The sequence below is a fragment of the Anopheles gambiae genome, chromosome 2, assembly GCF_943734735.2.
Source record: "Anopheles gambiae chromosome 2, idAnoGambNW_F1_1, whole genome shotgun sequence".
Taxonomy (NCBI): Eukaryota; Metazoa; Arthropoda; class Insecta; order Diptera; family Culicidae; genus Anopheles; species Anopheles gambiae.
The window spans coordinates 16,762,383-16,783,311 of record NC_064601.1 but is presented as its reverse complement, the minus strand read 5'-3'; the positions used below and the strand labels follow the sequence as shown (position 1 = coordinate 16,783,311).

Genomic DNA, 20,929 nt, shown 5'->3' with positions numbered 1-20,929 from the left:
GAATTGCCCGATAGTAGTGTGTATTGCAATGAAGATATCACATCTGCACTGCTCCATAGCACAAGCGGGGGGAGGGGAGGGAGAAAAAAACTTTATTTCCCACACCTTTTTCCCCGAGACGCAACCAAACCGACGCGCACGCTGGCCGGGATGTCGCAGCCAGCCCCCGTTGGTGGGTGCAGAAAATGCGGAAATTTATTCATCAATAATGCGTTAAAAATGGACACTTAAATTGAATAAAACTGTTCCCTAACGGGACTTTAGCTCGGCTAGCCTGCGGTCCTGAACTTCCGCTCTCCGCTTTCTGCGCCTCTAGCAAGCCAGTCAGTTTTTAATCACTGCTTTGAATAATTTAAAGGTTTACGGTGTCGCGCGGCTGTGATGCCCGTTCCCAAAATCGCCGTTTCCATCGCCCTCCCCCATCCCCTCCCCTCCCACCCATTCCAAAGAGCGAACAAATCCCTTTTTTGTTGCTGGTGCTGGTGATATGCTCTCCAGATCTCAGATGTTTCTTCGACCAATTTGGTTTTGGTCCCCTTGCTGGATTTTGCGGAACATGCCAGCCAGCGCCCTCCCTTTTCCCAGCTTAGCGACCAAATGTGGCTGCTACGGCTGCTGTGTCGGGGGGAAAAAAGCCCTCCTCCTCCCATCGGAAGCGGCTGCTGCTGGTGAATGAGTTTAGCGTCTCCGGCACCGGTTTGATACCATCTCCGGCCCTGGGTGGCGGTGTCACCATCACCAATGATTGCCAACGGAAGGCTTACTACGCTCATTACGAAAAGCTGACGCCAGCAGCCGGTGGTATCCTTTTGGCCATCCCCCTTCCTTCGCCACCCACAGGACACAAGGACAATTAGCTTGCGAGTGCGGGCGATAGGCAGTTTTACGCCGCAGCGCTGGTGTGCTGGTTCGAAATTAGAAACACTTCTTCAATCCAGTTGACAGGCGCTACACCATGCCGGCTGTACACCGGCAACCCCTCATGCACCCCTTTCGCGATTGTGCCAGCTTCCAGCTCGAGCCGAGGGAATAAAGGGGTTGTTGGCTCCGGTAAAAGAAGTCACTCGGAGCTGCTTATTAACTTTACAACCATAATCCTAAAACAATTCCACGCAATTCGGTCCTCGAGCACAGAGAGGGCGTGAAGTAAGGCGCACGCTCTCGCTGTTTTGGTGCCTGCTGGTACTCTGCTTCCGGGTGTTTTGGGAAATGAAGTTGAGCCTAGCATTAGACAAGAATTTGGGAAAGGAACCGAAGCGTACAGAAAATTGATGTACAATCGCAAGACGAGCCCGCGTAGTTCATTTGGAACTACGGGGAAAACACTTCCGGTATATTGGTACCATTTCCCCAAAAATCCCGAAAAAGCCCACGCCATGGCTTAACGGGATGGTCTGGATGTTGCTTGGCAGAGTTTGGCAGTGACTGGAGTGTTGAACGCCACCGCTCGACCTCTGTCGATACGCACCACAAACCACGGCGAAGGCGTGAAGGCTTCGTCCCTATCTTTCCGGCAAGATCTTTCCCACCACAGGCACAGTTCGTCCCTTCGACGACTTAGTGTCTTGGAAGCGGCTCGTTGTTTTTCCCCAGCTACGGATGAGCACTGGCGTGGTGAAAGTTGACAGTTGACGAGTACTCGACATGTTGTTTTCCCCCAAACCTTTCCCAGTTACCCAAAACAAAAAAAAAATTGTGTGCAATTTTCTTCCGCACATAATGATACTACGGGATGGCCGGCGGGTTGTTTTCCTCGGTAAGGATATGTGGTGAATTGAAATTCCCCCGGTTCCGGTCTCTCGAGCCCGGTTGGGACCACTGAAGTGCCACTTGAATGCTGTGTGGACACACAAACACACTCTTCCCGTGTCACAGAGCGTCTGGTTCGGTGATGGTTCGTGCACGCAGCGGTAATCGGGCGGTACAAACACAACCTTTTTTGTTCTGTTCTTATTTTCCCCCTCCGTCTAATGCGAAATCGTGCGAAAACCCGTGTTCGTTCCCCTCCTGGCTAAGGGCTCTCATCTGCCTGCCCGTCCCGGTCCCGGACAGTGTGTACAAGACACGCGTGGAATATTGCGCGACGGGTTCTGTCCTCGAGAAGCAGTGTTACGATTTTACGACCGATTCCGGAACCGAAAATTGTCATCAATTGATGCAGATAATCTACACCATCATCAGCATAAAATAAATTTTATATCGACACTCAGACACCGTAACACACACACATACACACACACACAGAGACACAGATTGAGTGCGAGACCGGTATACCAGTCGGGGCGTGGAAATGTGATCGTGTTCCGAGATGCTTCGCTCGCTAATAAGAGCAGCAGCAACCGGTAGTCGACGTAGCAATAATAATACCGTAAAACACGACCGACTTGGCTTGGGATGACTGTGCCGTTTGTTGTGTATGTGTGTGTGTGTGTCACAGTGCAGAAAGGGTGTGTAATGTGTGACAGGACCCGGCAGAATGCAACTATTCTGCACAGTGAGAGTGAGAGGAAGAGCGTGCGTTCGCGCGCGCGAGTGTATTGCGTAGCGGTGACTTCCGTTTGCGCAAATTTCTCTACTGTTGCTTCGATCACGATCTCGGGGCCGTACCGTTTTTACTCTGGGGGTTTGCTGTGTTTGGCCCTGCTAGTTTGATTGTTTGTTTTGACTAGCTTAAGAGGCCCGGTTACAGTGCTACGCACGGAAACTCCAGGCTGCACAGAAACAACTGGAGCATGCCACCTCGTTCCTCGTGGAAATTGGAAGTCTCATGGCATTCCAAGGAAAGATTGCTGGAGAGCCTGGAAATGTGGGGATATTGCGTCTTGATATTGCGCTCGCATATATCGATTGCTACCGACAAATGATGGTCCGAGAATAACACGCGTGCCCGTACGCGACAGGTTCGAGGGCGGATCGATGATGGAACGACGGGGTGCAACAGGTGGTTCTTGCACTACAGGGATTTCCACAGCCACATTAGGCAAATTATCGGGATGAAGATCCGCGATGGTACCTTCAGCGCCGGCAAGATCCATAAAGCCCGTGTACGCCTCAGTGCGAAGTTGTGCCTGGTGCTCTCGCAAATATTTCAACCGCTGCATCTCTATCTTACAGTACTGGTCTACACAGTACTGCTGAAACAATCGTCCGGCACGATGCATAAGCGTTTGAGCGTTTTCCCGCCAGGCTATGCGGCTATGTTATTTGATTTGCTGAACGCTCTGCTCCATCCAACTCAGGATTAGGATCCTCAGCAGCATCATCATTTTCATCTATGTGCGCCGCTCCGTTGCTCGAACTTGTTGGTCTGCTTGGTTGTTGCTGCTGTCTGGTTCGGCGCTGTACCTTTGGCATACCGTAAGTCCAACCGGTTTCACCCCGCGGAAACAGAATCGGGTATTGGAGTGCATCTGCCAACTGGTTGGTATCAAACACAGGCTGCAAGTATCCTGTGGCACGATGCTGCAGCACAATATCGCGTGTATGTTCCGTGGCTCCGGTAGTATCATCGCACACGAACACGCCACCAACTTCATCTGCAGTCGGTGCATTGTAACGCCGTTGATCGATGCCTGGTATACGCGAGTGGATGCAAAGCCGCAGATCATCTCGAACAGACATCCGTTCGTACGCATGCTTAAACATCTCTGCAATCGGATTGTGAGTCGAAAAAACACGTTGCAAAATGGCCAATATTTCACGATTCAGCTCACTACCATATGCTATGGCCCGAGCGTTCAGCATTTCGTCGTACTGACCCTCCGAGCTTGAATCATAAAAGTACAGCTGTGCGTAGCATGGTGGACGTCCTGGAAGCACAGCGAGCGAACCGATTCGATGGCAAAGCGCACCTTGTATGCGATAGTTGTAAATTCCACCGTGACCGACTCGTAGATCCTGGCGTACTGGGTCATTTCCTCGTATTGAGGCACCGATAGAGGTGAAGGCAAACGCATTATTGTATCGCCGGATGTTGAGCAGAAATTGCGGCACGTCAAATAGTTGGCGCAACTCTGCTGGCGGTTCGGGAAACGGTGGAAGCACAACTTGTCCACTGTTGCAGCACACACTGGGCGGCTCTCCAGGCCACTTGAGAGCGGAACAGAAATTGCAAGGTACGCGTGGTGCAAGCGTATGAAGCGAGGGACAACTGTACGACTCATGGTTCCCATGTGCTACTCTCAGATGGCCGGTCATACGACGCCGGGCTATGAATTGTCGCTGCTGATCTGCTTCATGGTCGCGAAGATGGCGCACGTATGTTTGTAGCTGCTGATGTATTGGCACTCGGATAGCAACTGCTGCAGTTGGGTCTACCAATGCTGGTGTTGGTGCTGGTGCTGGTGCTGGTACTGGTGCTGATGCTGGTGCTGGGGCGCGGTTGACCACAGTTGCGACATTCGGAGTTTGCACCATGCGCTTCCTGGCATTGTACAGTGCCTGTCGCTTTCTGGCGAGCCTTGCCTTCTTCTCGGGTGGTGTTTCATCCGGTGGGGTGGAGTACCGTCCAGCGATTTCATTGAGCAAATCATCGTCAATATTCCTTCGTAGTTGTTGTTGTTGCAAGATTGCTGGAGCTCCTGATAAGGATGTCCCGGCCGAAGTAGACGGTACAGCCTGTTGGTCGTCCTGTACAGCTGCCACCGTAGGAGCTGCTCCCGCGAGGCGCTTCTTGGCCCTGTACAGCGCTTGTCGCTTTCTGGCGAGCCTTGCCTTCTTCTCGGGTGGTGTTTCATCCGGTGGGGTGGAGTATCGTCCAGCGATTTCATTGAGCAATTCGTCGTCCGTATTCCTTCGTTGTTGTTGTTGCAGGATTGCAGAAGCTGCTGATAAGGATGACCCGGCCAAAGTTGAAGGTACAGCCTGTTGGTCGTCCTGTACAGCTGCCAGCGTAGGAGCTGCACCCGGGAGGCGCTTCTTGGCCCTGTACAACGCCTGTCGCTTCCTTTGAAGCCTTGCTTTCTTTTCGTTCGGAGTTTCTTCCGGTGGAGTGAGATTCTGTGAGACGATATCACTTACGGAGGGCTGCATGGTTTGTGGATAGGGTTCTGTAACTGGGGCTGTTGAAAATTGTAAAACAAAAAAAAAGAATTTTAGATAAGTGCTGTGAATAAAAGAAAGTAGGAAATATTATACCTGACATGATGTCAATCATAGGGCAACCGTTGCCCACACTTTCCTCATTATGCTCCATATCGTAGCAAAAACAGAATTGCAAGAAAACGCCGGAACACAGAAACACAGGAACACAGGAACACAGGAACACACGTTCCACGCAGGAACAACAAATTGAACCACAAAACGTACACGAAACGTACGTTACGAAAATAATCTCCTTACACTAAATCTACACTGCCCTGCGTACTAAACTACACTACAATACACAACACTTTTCTAAACTACACTACACTATACTTCACCATGCGCACCTAAAGAAATTAACCTAATACTCAAACTAAACTAAAAAAAACTGGAAATCAACTTAAAAAAGTGTAAATCGCACCTATAACCGTATTAATAAACGATATTCGTTTTGTCAAAAAATATATCATATCGCGTAGCCAACTCGATCGTTCGCTCGCTCGCTCGCTTGCTCGTACGCGCATGCGCTGGCAGGGGCTCGCAAGGGCGAGTCGATAGTGTGCGCACTGCTCGGTCGAGTTCGGAAAGCGAGGAAACGGTTGAGCACCCCTGCAGCGTTGGTCGTGCTCACGATGGTAGGGGTATTCGTCGTGCGGTCGTGCGAGCGTGATGGTGTTATACGGCAGCGAAGGCAGAACGGGCGAGATAGAAACAGCGTAACGCAAAGTGTGACATCGAGCGTCAGCGTTAACGAAAATTTATATATAGACTAGCTTAAGAGGCCCGGTTACAGTGCTACGCACGGAAACTCCAGGCTGCACAGAAACAACTGGAGCATGCCACCTCGTTCCTCGTGGAAATTGGAAGTCTCATGGCATTCCAAGGAAAGATTGCTGGAGAGCCTGGAAATGTGGGGATATTGCGTCTTGATATTGCGCTCGCATATATCGATTGCTACCGACAAATGATGGTCCGAGAATAACACGCGTGCCCGTACGCGACAGGTTCGAGGGCGGATCGATGATGGAACGACGGGGTGCAACAGGTGGTTCTTGCACTACAGGGATTTCCACAGCCACATTAGGCAAATTATCGGGATGAAGATCCGCGATGGTACCTTCAGCGCCGGCAAGATCCATAAAGCCCGTGTACGCCTCAGTGCGAAGTTGTGCCTGGTGCTCTCGCAAATATTTCAACCGCTGCATCTCTATCTTACAGTACTGGTCTACACAGTACTGCTGAAACAATCGTCCGGCACGATGCATAAGCGTTTGAGCGTTTTCCCGCCAGGCTATGCGGCTATGTTATTTGATTTGCTGAACGCTCTGCTCCATCCAACTCAGGATTAGGATCCTCAGCAGCATCATCATTTTCATCTATGTGCGCCGCTCCGTTGCTCGAACTTGTTGGTCTGCTTGGTTGTTGCTGCTGTCTGGTTCGGCGCTGTACCTTTGGCATACCGTAAGTCCAACCGGTTTCACCCCGCGGAAACAGAATCGGGTATTGGAGTGCATCTGCCAACTGGTTGGTATCAAACACAGGCTGCAAGTATCCTGTGGCACGATGCTGCAGCACAATATCGCGTGTATGTTCCGTGGCTCCGGTAGTATCATCGCACACGAACACGCCACCAACTTCATCTGCAGTCGGTGCATTGTAACGCCGTTGATCGATGCCTGGTATACGCGAGTGGATGCAAAGCCGCAGATCATCTCGAACAGACATCCGTTCGTACGCATGCTTAAACATCTCTGCAATCGGATTGTGAGTCGAAAAAACACGTTGCAAAATGGCCAATATTTCACGATTCAGCTCACTACCATATGCTATGGCCCGAGCGTTCAGCATTTCGTCGTACTGACCCTCCGAGCTTGAATCATAAAAGTACAGCTGTGCGTAGCATGGTGGACGTCCTGGAAGCACAGCGAGCGAACCGATTCGATGGCAAAGCGCACCTTGTATGCGATAGTTGTAAATTCCACCGTGACCGACTCGTAGATCCTGGCGTACTGGGTCATTTCCTCGTATTGAGGCACCGATAGAGGTGAAGGCAAACGCATTATTGTATCGCCGGATGTTGAGCAGAAATTGCGGCACGTCAAATAGTTGGCGCAACTCTGCTGGCGGTTCGGGAAACGGTGGAAGCACAACTTGTCCACTGTTGCAGCACACACTGGGCGGCTCTCCAGGCCACTTGAGAGCGGAACAGAAATTGCAAGGTACGCGTGGTGCAAGCGTATGAAGCGAGGGACAACTGTACGACTCATGGTTCCCATGTGCTACTCTCAGATGGCCGGTCATACGACGCCGGGCTATGAATTGTCGCTGCTGATCTGCTTCATGGTCGCGAAGATGGCGCACGTATGTTTGTAGCTGCTGATGTATTGGCACTCGGATAGCAACTGCTGCAGTTGGGTCTACCAATGCTGGTGTTGGTGCTGGTGCTGGTGCTGGTACTGGTGCTGATGCTGGTGCTGGGGCGCGGTTGACCACAGTTGCGACATTCGGAGTTTGCACCATGCGCTTCCTGGCATTGTACAGTGCCTGTCGCTTTCTGGCGAGCCTTGCCTTCTTCTCGGGTGGTGTTTCATCCGGTGGGGTGGAGTACCGTCCAGCGATTTCATTGAGCAAATCATCGTCAATATTCCTTCGTAGTTGTTGTTGTTGCAAGATTGCTGGAGCTCCTGATAAGGATGTCCCGGCCGAAGTAGACGGTACAGCCTGTTGGTCGTCCTGTACAGCTGCCACCGTAGGAGCTGCTCCCGCGAGGCGCTTCTTGGCCCTGTACAGCGCTTGTCGCTTTCTGGCGAGCCTTGCCTTCTTCTCGGGTGGTGTTTCATCCGGTGGGGTGGAGTATCGTCCAGCGATTTCATTGAGCAATTCGTCGTCCGTATTCCTTCGTTGTTGTTGTTGCAGGATTGCAGAAGCTGCTGATAAGGATGACCCGGCCAAAGTTGAAGGTACAGCCTGTTGGTCGTCCTGTACAGCTGCCAGCGTAGGAGCTGCACCCGGGAGGCGCTTCTTGGCCCTGTACAACGCCTGTCGCTTCCTTTGAAGCCTTGCTTTCTTTTCGTTCGGAGTTTCTTCCGGTGGAGTGAGATTCTGTGAGACGATATCACTTACGGAGGGCTGCATGGTTTGTGGATAGGGTTCTGTAACTGGGGCTGTTGAAAATTGTAAAACAAAAAAAAAGAATTTTAGATAAGTGCTGTGAATAAAAGAAAGTAGGAAATATTATACCTGACATGATGTCAATCATAGGGCAACCGTTGCCCACACTTTCCTCATTATGCTCCATATCGTAGCAAAAACAGAATTGCAAGAAAACGCCGGAACACAGAAACACAGGAACACAGGAACACAGGAACACACGTTCCACGCAGGAACAACAAATTGAACCACAAAACGTACACGAAACGTACGTTACGAAAATAATCTCCTTACACTAAATCTACACTGCCCTGCGTACTAAACTACACTACAATACACAACACTTTTCTAAACTACACTACACTATACTTCACCATGCGCACCTAAAGAAATTAACCTAATACTCAAACTAAACTAAAAAAAACTGGAAATCAACTTAAAAAAGTGTAAATCGCACCTATAACCGTATTAATAAACGATATTCGTTTTGTCAAAAAATATATCATATCGCGTAGCCAACTCGATCGTTCGCTCGCTCGCTCGCTTGCTCGTACGCGCATGCGCTGGCAGGGGCTCGCAAGGGCGAGTCGATAGTGTGCGCACTGCTCGGTCGAGTTCGGAAAGCGAGGAAACGGTTGAGCACCCCTGCAGCGTTGGTCGTGCTCACGATGGTAGGGGTATTCGTCGTGCGGTCGTGCGAGCGTGATGGTGTTATACGGCAGCGAAGGCAGAACGGGCGAGATAGAAACAGCGTAACGCAAAGTGTGACATCGAGCGTCAGCGTTAACGAAAATTTATATATAGACTAGCTTAAGAGGCCCGGTTACAGTGCTACGCACGGAAACTCCAGGCTGCACAGAAACAACTGGAGCATGCCACCTCGTTCCTCGTGGAAATTGGAAGTCTCATGGCATTCCAAGGAAAGATTGCTGGAGAGCCTGGAAATGTGGGGATATTGCGTCTTGATATTGCGCTCGCATATATCGATTGCTACCGACAAATGATGGTCCGAGAATAACACGCGTGCCCGTACGCGACAGGTTCGAGGGCGGATCGATGATGGAACGACGGGGTGCAACAGGTGGTTCTTGCACTACAGGGATTTCCACAGCCACATTAGGCAAATTATCGGGATGAAGATCCGCGATGGTACCTTCAGCGCCGGCAAGATCCATAAAGCCCGTGTACGCCTCAGTGCGAAGTTGTGCCTGGTGCTCTCGCAAATATTTCAACCGCTGCATCTCTATCTTACAGTACTGGTCTACACAGTACTGCTGAAACAATCGTCCGGCACGATGCATAAGCGTTTGAGCGTTTTCCCGCCAGGCTATGCGGCTATGTTATTTGATTTGCTGAACGCTCTGCTCCATCCAACTCAGGATTAGGATCCTCAGCAGCATCATCATTTTCATCTATGTGCGCCGCTCCGTTGCTCGAACTTGTTGGTCTGCTTGGTTGTTGCTGCTGTCTGGTTCGGCGCTGTACCTTTGGCATACCGTAAGTCCAACCGGTTTCACCCCGCGGAAACAGAATCGGGTATTGGAGTGCATCTGCCAACTGGTTGGTATCAAACACAGGCTGCAAGTATCCTGTGGCACGATGCTGCAGCACAATATCGCGTGTATGTTCCGTGGCTCCGGTAGTATCATCGCACACGAACACGCCACCAACTTCATCTGCAGTCGGTGCATTGTAACGCCGTTGATCGATGCCTGGTATACGCGAGTGGATGCAAAGCCGCAGATCATCTCGAACAGACATCCGTTCGTACGCATGCTTAAACATCTCTGCAATCGGATTGTGAGTCGAAAAAACACGTTGCAAAATGGCCAATATTTCACGATTCAGCTCACTACCATATGCTATGGCCCGAGCGTTCAGCATTTCGTCGTACTGACCCTCCGAGCTTGAATCATAAAAGTACAGCTGTGCGTAGCATGGTGGACGTCCTGGAAGCACAGCGAGCGAACCGATTCGATGGCAAAGCGCACCTTGTATGCGATAGTTGTAAATTCCACCGTGACCGACTCGTAGATCCTGGCGTACTGGGTCATTTCCTCGTATTGAGGCACCGATAGAGGTGAAGGCAAACGCATTATTGTATCGCCGGATGTTGAGCAGAAATTGCGGCACGTCAAATAGTTGGCGCAACTCTGCTGGCGGTTCGGGAAACGGTGGAAGCACAACTTGTCCACTGTTGCAGCACACACTGGGCGGCTCTCCAGGCCACTTGAGAGCGGAACAGAAATTGCAAGGTACGCGTGGTGCAAGCGTATGAAGCGAGGGACAACTGTACGACTCATGGTTCCCATGTGCTACTCTCAGATGGCCGGTCATACGACGCCGGGCTATGAATTGTCGCTGCTGATCTGCTTCATGGTCGCGAAGATGGCGCACGTATGTTTGTAGCTGCTGATGTATTGGCACTCGGATAGCAACTGCTGCAGTTGGGTCTACCAATGCTGGTGTTGGTGCTGGTGCTGGTGCTGGTACTGGTGCTGATGCTGGTGCTGGGGCGCGGTTGACCACAGTTGCGACATTCGGAGTTTGCACCATGCGCTTCCTGGCATTGTACAGTGCCTGTCGCTTTCTGGCGAGCCTTGCCTTCTTCTCGGGTGGTGTTTCATCCGGTGGGGTGGAGTACCGTCCAGCGATTTCATTGAGCAAATCATCGTCAATATTCCTTCGTAGTTGTTGTTGTTGCAAGATTGCTGGAGCTCCTGATAAGGATGTCCCGGCCGAAGTAGACGGTACAGCCTGTTGGTCGTCCTGTACAGCTGCCACCGTAGGAGCTGCTCCCGCGAGGCGCTTCTTGGCCCTGTACAGCGCTTGTCGCTTTCTGGCGAGCCTTGCCTTCTTCTCGGGTGGTGTTTCATCCGGTGGGGTGGAGTATCGTCCAGCGATTTCATTGAGCAATTCGTCGTCCGTATTCCTTCGTTGTTGTTGTTGCAGGATTGCAGAAGCTGCTGATAAGGATGACCCGGCCAAAGTTGAAGGTACAGCCTGTTGGTCGTCCTGTACAGCTGCCAGCGTAGGAGCTGCACCCGGGAGGCGCTTCTTGGCCCTGTACAACGCCTGTCGCTTCCTTTGAAGCCTTGCTTTCTTTTCGTTCGGAGTTTCTTCCGGTGGAGTGAGATTCTGTGAGACGATATCACTTACGGAGGGCTGCATGGTTTGTGGATAGGGTTCTGTAACTGGGGCTGTTGAAAATTGTAAAACAAAAAAAAAGAATTTTAGATAAGTGCTGTGAATAAAAGAAAGTAGGAAATATTATACCTGACATGATGTCAATCATAGGGCAACCGTTGCCCACACTTTCCTCATTATGCTCCATATCGTAGCAAAAACAGAATTGCAAGAAAACGCCGGAACACAGAAACACAGGAACACAGGAACACAGGAACACACGTTCCACGCAGGAACAACAAATTGAACCACAAAACGTACACGAAACGTACGTTACGAAAATAATCTCCTTACACTAAATCTACACTGCCCTGCGTACTAAACTACACTACAATACACAACACTTTTCTAAACTACACTACACTATACTTCACCATGCGCACCTAAAGAAATTAACCTAATACTCAAACTAAACTAAAAAAAACTGGAAATCAACTTAAAAAAGTGTAAATCGCACCTATAACCGTATTAATAAACGATATTCGTTTTGTCAAAAAATATATCATATCGCGTAGCCAACTCGATCGTTCGCTCGCTCGCTCGCTTGCTCGTACGCGCATGCGCTGGCAGGGGCTCGCAAGGGCGAGTCGATAGTGTGCGCACTGCTCGGTCGAGTTCGGAAAGCGAGGAAACGGTTGAGCACCCCTGCAGCGTTGGTCGTGCTCACGATGGTAGGGGTATTCGTCGTGCGGTCGTGCGAGCGTGATGGTGTTATACGGCAGCGAAGGCAGAACGGGCGAGATAGAAACAGCGTAACGCAAAGTGTGACATCGAGCGTCAGCGTTAACGAAAATTTATATATAGACTAGCTTAAGAGGCCCGGTTACAGTGCTACGCACGGAAACTCCAGGCTGCACAGAAACAACTGGAGCATGCCACCTCGTTCCTCGTGGAAATTGGAAGTCTCATGGCATTCCAAGGAAAGATTGCTGGAGAGCCTGGAAATGTGGGGATATTGCGTCTTGATATTGCGCTCGCATATATCGATTGCTACCGACAAATGATGGTCCGAGAATAACACGCGTGCCCGTACGCGACAGGTTCGAGGGCGGATCGATGATGGAACGACGGGGTGCAACAGGTGGTTCTTGCACTACAGGGATTTCCACAGCCACATTAGGCAAATTATCGGGATGAAGATCCGCGATGGTACCTTCAGCGCCGGCAAGATCCATAAAGCCCGTGTACGCCTCAGTGCGAAGTTGTGCCTGGTGCTCTCGCAAATATTTCAACCGCTGCATCTCTATCTTACAGTACTGGTCTACACAGTACTGCTGAAACAATCGTCCGGCACGATGCATAAGCGTTTGAGCGTTTTCCCGCCAGGCTATGCGGCTATGTTATTTGATTTGCTGAACGCTCTGCTCCATCCAACTCAGGATTAGGATCCTCAGCAGCATCATCATTTTCATCTATGTGCGCCGCTCCGTTGCTCGAACTTGTTGGTCTGCTTGGTTGTTGCTGCTGTCTGGTTCGGCGCTGTACCTTTGGCATACCGTAAGTCCAACCGGTTTCACCCCGCGGAAACAGAATCGGGTATTGGAGTGCATCTGCCAACTGGTTGGTATCAAACACAGGCTGCAAGTATCCTGTGGCACGATGCTGCAGCACAATATCGCGTGTATGTTCCGTGGCTCCGGTAGTATCATCGCACACGAACACGCCACCAACTTCATCTGCAGTCGGTGCATTGTAACGCCGTTGATCGATGCCTGGTATACGCGAGTGGATGCAAAGCCGCAGATCATCTCGAACAGACATCCGTTCGTACGCATGCTTAAACATCTCTGCAATCGGATTGTGAGTCGAAAAAACACGTTGCAAAATGGCCAATATTTCACGATTCAGCTCACTACCATATGCTATGGCCCGAGCGTTCAGCATTTCGTCGTACTGACCCTCCGAGCTTGAATCATAAAAGTACAGCTGTGCGTAGCATGGTGGACGTCCTGGAAGCACAGCGAGCGAACCGATTCGATGGCAAAGCGCACCTTGTATGCGATAGTTGTAAATTCCACCGTGACCGACTCGTAGATCCTGGCGTACTGGGTCATTTCCTCGTATTGAGGCACCGATAGAGGTGAAGGCAAACGCATTATTGTATCGCCGGATGTTGAGCAGAAATTGCGGCACGTCAAATAGTTGGCGCAACTCTGCTGGCGGTTCGGGAAACGGTGGAAGCACAACTTGTCCACTGTTGCAGCACACACTGGGCGGCTCTCCAGGCCACTTGAGAGCGGAACAGAAATTGCAAGGTACGCGTGGTGCAAGCGTATGAAGCGAGGGACAACTGTACGACTCATGGTTCCCATGTGCTACTCTCAGATGGCCGGTCATACGACGCCGGGCTATGAATTGTCGCTGCTGATCTGCTTCATGGTCGCGAAGATGGCGCACGTATGTTTGTAGCTGCTGATGTATTGGCACTCGGATAGCAACTGCTGCAGTTGGGTCTACCAATGCTGGTGTTGGTGCTGGTGCTGGTGCTGGTACTGGTGCTGATGCTGGTGCTGGGGCGCGGTTGACCACAGTTGCGACATTCGGAGTTTGCACCATGCGCTTCCTGGCATTGTACAGTGCCTGTCGCTTTCTGGCGAGCCTTGCCTTCTTCTCGGGTGGTGTTTCATCCGGTGGGGTGGAGTACCGTCCAGCGATTTCATTGAGCAAATCATCGTCAATATTCCTTCGTAGTTGTTGTTGTTGCAAGATTGCTGGAGCTCCTGATAAGGATGTCCCGGCCGAAGTAGACGGTACAGCCTGTTGGTCGTCCTGTACAGCTGCCACCGTAGGAGCTGCTCCCGCGAGGCGCTTCTTGGCCCTGTACAGCGCTTGTCGCTTTCTGGCGAGCCTTGCCTTCTTCTCGGGTGGTGTTTCATCCGGTGGGGTGGAGTATCGTCCAGCGATTTCATTGAGCAATTCGTCGTCCGTATTCCTTCGTTGTTGTTGTTGCAGGATTGCAGAAGCTGCTGATAAGGATGACCCGGCCAAAGTTGAAGGTACAGCCTGTTGGTCGTCCTGTACAGCTGCCAGCGTAGGAGCTGCACCCGGGAGGCGCTTCTTGGCCCTGTACAACGCCTGTCGCTTCCTTTGAAGCCTTGCTTTCTTTTCGTTCGGAGTTTCTTCCGGTGGAGTGAGATTCTGTGAGACGATATCACTTACGGAGGGCTGCATGGTTTGTGGATAGGGTTCTGTAACTGGGGCTGTTGAAAATTGTAAAACAAAAAAAAAGAATTTTAGATAAGTGCTGTGAATAAAAGAAAGTAGGAAATATTATACCTGACATGATGTCAATCATAGGGCAACCGTTGCCCACACTTTCCTCATTATGCTCCATATCGTAGCAAAAACAGAATTGCAAGAAAACGCCGGAACACAGAAACACAGGAACACAGGAACACAGGAACACACGTTCCACGCAGGAACAACAAATTGAACCACAAAACGTACACGAAACGTACGTTACGAAAATAATCTCCTTACACTAAATCTACACTGCCCTGCGTACTAAACTACACTACAATACACAACACTTTTCTAAACTACACTACACTATACTTCACCATGCGCACCTAAAGAAATTAACCTAATACTCAAACTAAACTAAAAAAAACTGGAAATCAACTTAAAAAAGTGTAAATCGCACCTATAACCGTATTAATAAACGATATTCGTTTTGTCAAAAAATATATCATATCGCGTAGCCAACTCGATCGTTCGCTCGCTCGCTCGCTTGCTCGTACGCGCATGCGCTGGCAGGGGCTCGCAAGGGCGAGTCGATAGTGTGCGCACTGCTCGGTCGAGTTCGGAAAGCGAGGAAACGGTTGAGCACCCCTGCAGCGTTGGTCGTGCTCACGATGGTAGGGGTATTCGTCGTGCGGTCGTGCGAGCGTGATGGTGTTATACGGCAGCGAAGGCAGAACGGGCGAGATAGAAACAGCGTAACGCAAAGTGTGACATCGAGCGTCAGCGTTAACGAAAATTTATATATAGATGGTTTCCGAGATGGTGTGGCAGAAGAGCGCACTGCCTGTGGGTCTGGTTGATGGAATTGATAGTTTGTTATTTCTTTCTGTTTTTAAACCCCCCAACCCGGTACACCCGATTATCCCGAATGAATTGTTGTTTGAGAGGTGATCGGGCGCGCGCGCCAGCGGCCATTTACAGGGCAAAAAGGAACGTGAACGAAACAGGGAAAACGGAGTTGGGGTGACCGTTAAGTACAACCATGGGAAAAAATATGCTTTCCGCCGCAGTTCGGTGTTGGCAGCGTTTAAATTGCAGTGTTTGGAAGCGGATGCGTGTTCTGACGACATTTGATACAATTTCTATGACAATGCGAAAACAAAACGCACGCTTTAATTGCAAAAAGGGTTTGAAATGGTCGGTGCAAAAGGGTGCATTTTTCGCACCGTCGATGCCAATCAAACTTACGTGACGCAGAAAAAAAACAAAAAGAAAAACAACAATCGAACCGATCCTTGCGTCAGGCCACTTTAAAACGCGGACGCATCGTTAAAGCTTGCTCGTACAAATATATATATCGATTGCATCTCAGGGGCGGGCGAGAGACACATGCTTACAACGGTCGTCACAAACCAACCAACAACAACAACAACAGCAACAACAAAAAAATGCCTATCATCCTCGGCCCGGCCCTCGAACACGAGGATTTCGATGCGTTATCCACAGCTACTTATCCACTTCGTTGACCTGCCCGTGTGTATTCGCCCTGCGCTGGCTCCGACTATAATACTTCATTTGTCACCTGTCAAGTTGTCAACGAAATCGATGGATCAATATCGATTTTTTCGAGCCTTGCTGGAGTGTCCGGTAAGGATCGGGGCGTCTCTGGGTGCAACGTCCTTCTGGGGGAAAGGGGAGTGGAGGAGGGTAAGACACAGGTGACCGCTAACCCCGTTGTGCCATGTTGTGCTCCTTTTTTCTCTCTCTTGTTTGATCCGTGTGTGTTAATAATCCAATTTTTTGCTGGAACCGATGCTGAATGCAATCCCCTCCCGTGCGCCATACTCGGAGGAGTATGAGGTTGAGGAATTCATCTAAAAATATGAGTTCCTCCCCTTCTGCCCCCTCTCTTTCACCTCCCTTAGGGAAACATCTCTTTAAGGATGGCTGATGTATGCAATGATGGATTCTTGCATATTTTTTTTGTGTTTTTATACTCTATCTTCATCTCCCAGGGACGCGCTTTCGTCAAAGTGCAATTTGGTTGGGCTGGTTTGGCGTTTTATGGGATCCCCGGTGGAGGGAACCACGGACCAAGCAAACATTTATCAATATTTCATCCCCGCGAAAGATACCAGAGGGTGACCACCGGGCAATGCCGTCGAAAACGGGCCACGTCAAATGTTCGACTTGAGGATGAGAATTTTTCTGTGCTTTTTTGGTTCTGTTTTTTTTTTTTTGCGCATCGAATCGAGCGCAGCGACTCCAGCGAAATTCGTGCATATATCCGCGAGGTGCAAAAGGTACACAGGCCAGACACACACACACACACCTGACCTCGGGGCGGCCATTTGGGGGGGAAGCATTTGGGTTTGGCTGGCTGTTTTGTATCCTTTTTTTTTAACTTTTTAGCCATTTTTTACCCATCAGTTTTTATTTCGATTTGCCATGTTATCCGTTTTATTTTTTGCACTGTTCGAAATCGAGTTTAGTGATTTGCATTTGCAATCTGCTTGCAGTCTGTTTTTTTTTTTGTGTAGTGTTTTTTGCTGCATTTTTCAGACGAGCAGCTTTATTTCTGACAAGCTTCAAACTTCTGACCACGACCCGGTCCCGGTGATCTGCCACGATGATGTTGATGATGATGCTGATGGGCCCGCTGACGACCTACATTAATTCATACGGACACACACACACACACATTGTGAGAGGCTCACGCACAATTGATGATGTACAGTGAAACAGTCTAGTTCCTGTCCGAGGAGTGCGTGTGTGCGTGTGTGTGCGTGTGTCACAGGTACCTTTCGGTTCATTAATTTAGTGGGAAATTTATGAAGTGTACGCGCTCGCGCTGCGGTGTACATAGTTGATCGATTTTTTGCTCTCCATCTCTCTCTCACTCTCTCTTTTTTCACGTTATTTTGATGATTTTCTTTTGTTTTGATTCCGATTTTGGCACTACTGCTCAAGCCTTCAATTTATCTAGTGCGCCCGCCGACGGAAATAGAGTTTGTTGCTTTGTAGGGCGATACTGGGTTTTGGGATTCGCGGCGACGCATTTCGGTTGGGTACCTCGGATATGGAAATGAAAGCGCAAATGGTCAATAAAAAATGAAAGCCTCATTTTTTCACTCCGCCCCCCTTCTGGAGGTTGTGGCCGTGAGCAGTTTTTCCGGTGTGGCACAAGCGTTAAACACAGGCGCGCCACGGCACCAGCAGCAGCAGCAGCATTGTTAAAGAGAGCTTGCGACGGGATCGATAAAAGGTAGGATACGGCCGACGTGATGGTACTTTAAGCGAATAAATGTGTTTTGTTCTTTTGGTCGGCTGTAATTTGGGCATATATTTTAAGATCTGCGCAAAAATCGATAGTAACATTTGTTTTTTTCTTGCGTACGGTTGAAGGATAGCTCTGCCACGGTTTTTGGGTAGCTTTAAGTGAAGCTTTTATTTTGGTGCTGTAGTGCTGACTCGTACGGAAATGTTTATTTAGAAGTGTATTATTAAAAGTAAACTCTACATCATGTAAACCAACGGTCTTTAAACTATGCACCTTAGGGTTGAATGAAGTCCCTTGGTCTTAGTCAATGTATGTTTTCGGGTACTTTAAGTCCAACTATCTATTTGTACTATATCTATACGATATCATTCTGGTGCTTCGATGTTAGACATGTAGTTTTTATTTCCTGAACGAATAAACATTTGATAATTCACTCATTATCTAAACGTTTCGGAAATTTAGCTATCAACGATGTTATTTTACAGCAATGCGGCAGATACATTGAGAAAAGGGTCTTCAAACACTCGCGTAAACAACCTAAATGATTCAAATAAACTATGTGTTGTTATTAAAGTTTAACGTATGTACGCCAGGAAAACACCATTCATATTTGTTGGCCAAAATATTGCCTCACCATTAAATTGGAAAACAATAACCGAGTATGCCCGGTATAAGGCAAAAGAACACGGGGGAAATACCTTGAGATTGATATAACCGTTAGCACAGGAAATGTTAACAATATTTTTTTTTATTTATTCAGGAGAGACGGCTTTGCCGTATTGCTTATGAAGTCTTAACAATACAGCTAGGAAAAAATCGTCATACACAAAATTAAATAAATGACTTAAAAAAATGGAAAAATATAAATTTTATAAATTATCGTAAATTGTAGATATCAAGAATGTTAGTGTTCAGTTATCAAGCGATTGCGTACGTGTGTTCATATAAATACGTTGCATACCGGTCGATGATAGAAAGTGCAAATAATAAAGAAAAGTTTATACTTATCTTATTTTTACATTCATTGTATGTTTATAAAGTTTTGTAAGAAAGTATTGTTAAACATTCGCCGCATGATACGGCATATACATTGTTTAGTTAAAAATAAAGGAAAGGTGAGCAAAGCGTTACACCAAGAGATTTGTATGACAATATTTTTTCTCAAAGAAAGCAAAAACGCATCATTATCGATATGTGGGAATTTAGTATGAGTAAACATATTAAATAAAAATAAATACTACGTAAAAATACTTTCTAAAATAATTGCTATTTATATCATATATCAGTATCATACTTAACACTTAATGTTGGCAGTGTTAGGAGTAAGGTGGCAAAACAGTTGTTTTATTAAAGTAAATGAAATTAAAAATAAATGAATATCCTTCACCAAACTATTCACGAATTTCGACGCCAAGCCATTTTTCCAAACCATTTACCTAATACAACGCCAAAGCCAAAGTATTACAGTTTTGCCCGAACCGTGTGCTATCCTACATCAAATATATTATTTTGATATGATTCGTTAATTTATTTTAGGCGGCGCTCTACAGTTTTTTTTTAATTGTAATTTAATATTTGGAGTCTCAAAGTTTGCTATTTTTTTAGATTTTGAGAAGAGTTGTCCTACAAAGAATTTATTTTTCATTACAATAATTCGCGTAGTTAATGAGTAACATTTAGTAAATATGGTAGTTTTTCCCATGTTAATATCACTGCTTCATCAACAACTTCTTTATAAGTCTTATTCTTAAAATTATTTGAAAAGTATAATTAAACGATTTCATCTTAAGTTGAAAGTAGCACTGTTTTTGAAACAACATTCATTGTTAACAGTGCCGTTTTTTCCCCAGCACAGCCAACAGCAATTAATTGCAGCAAAATTACAAGCAAACAGCGTCAATGAGAACGATAAAGAATGCTTTGAATTAAATTTGCTTAAATCATTTTGTTTTATCTTCAACGAAACTGTGTAAACATGACCTATCTGCTTCATCGCACGCAAGCATAGCCGATATTGAACTTGGAAACCAACTTGAATTTAAGCCCGATTTTCCGACCGGACCTTCATTCATGCCCGGCCCGTTTCGACGCTTACCAAAATGACTGGGCAAAAATGGTTGGCACGCTTGGCCCTCAGAGCACGACGACGACGACACCCTGCCCGAAAGCTACGGGGTGCGCGTCCCGTTCGGCCAAAAGCAATAAGCAAACGCACAGCAATAGAAAATTTCACCGACGGCCCAATTTAAACTTCTCGTACGCTCCGTATTTTGAATGCGCTGCTCAGGACGGTTTTTGTCGAACGGTTAGCCGCTTGTTTGGAGAGTCTCTATGGCCAATAAACTACACACACACACATCTTCCAGCGAGGGTGGCTGGAGCGAGTGAAATTGTAAAGCTAAAGTTGATCAAAACTTCCCAACAAATCGCGTCATTTTGTGCGCCCAGAACGAAAATGGGCAAACCTTTCAATCCAGCGCATGTAGGGGTACAGAGCAAACGGCACCTGCACGAAACGATGTATGAATATGAAAAGTTTGCTATTAATCGTGTGTGTGTGTGTATGCCTACCATGGTTGTGATATTGTTTCTGGCGAGCGTAATTCACCAAGAAAGCGGCACTGCCAATGCGTTCTGCCATTGCAAAAATCAATCCAACGGCTGACGCCGGTGTTTTTTGGCGGGGCAGGAATTGGCACCGAAATTGGCACAACTTTTGCTTCGATAAATTCGGCTGACGATGTGTGTGTGTGTGTGTGTGTGTGTGTGTGTGTGTGTGTGGGGAGGGGGTTTCGACTCACAGGAGAGGCCCACGCGTGAAGCAGCAGCTCATTTGCTGGTTACCGTGCTGTGCCGAACGACTTCGCACACCAACCGGGGCACAAACCGTCAGCCAACAAAGCAGGCCGTTTTCATGCGTCATAAACAACAGAACGCGCGACAAAGCTAGGCGAACCCGTTCTGTGTGTAGTGCGCGAAAGCGCGGTTTTCGGGCAAACGCTTGCTATGATTAAAATTCCAGCTCCAGCGTAGTTGACAGAAGCAGCC

The 20,929-nt window shown here is 48.3% G+C and overlaps 1 protein-coding gene across 1 annotated transcript; it reads right to left on the bottom strand.

The window, feature by feature from the left end:
• Window positions 1-2,629: 2,629 nt before the first annotated feature.
• Window positions 2,630-15,408, bottom strand: LOC133391500 (uncharacterized). Its single transcript, XM_061646156.1, has 5 exons — window positions 14,695-15,408; window positions 11,509-14,618; window positions 8,323-11,432; window positions 5,137-8,246; window positions 2,630-5,060 (listed from the first exon to the last, which is right to left on the bottom strand). The coding sequence occupies exons 4-5, from the start codon at window positions 5,192-5,194 to the stop codon at window positions 3,196-3,198; spliced, it is 1,923 nt and encodes a 640-aa protein (XP_061502140.1). The 5' UTR covers window positions 5,195-8,246; window positions 8,323-11,432; window positions 11,509-14,618; window positions 14,695-15,408; the 3' UTR covers window positions 2,630-3,195.
• Window positions 15,409-20,929: the final 5,521 nt, after the last annotated feature.

What these genes read in the sequence shown, in the direction of transcription:
- LOC133391500 (XM_061646156.1), bottom strand. Translation starts at nt 5,194, where the DNA reads ATGGAGCATAATGAGGAAAGTGTGGGCAACGGTTGCCCTATGATTGAC. An exon ending in TATGATTGACATCATGTCAG is followed by an intron (nt 5,061 to 5,136) that starts GTATAATATTTC and finishes AATTTTCAACAG; the next exon opens with CCCCAGTTACAGAACCCTAT.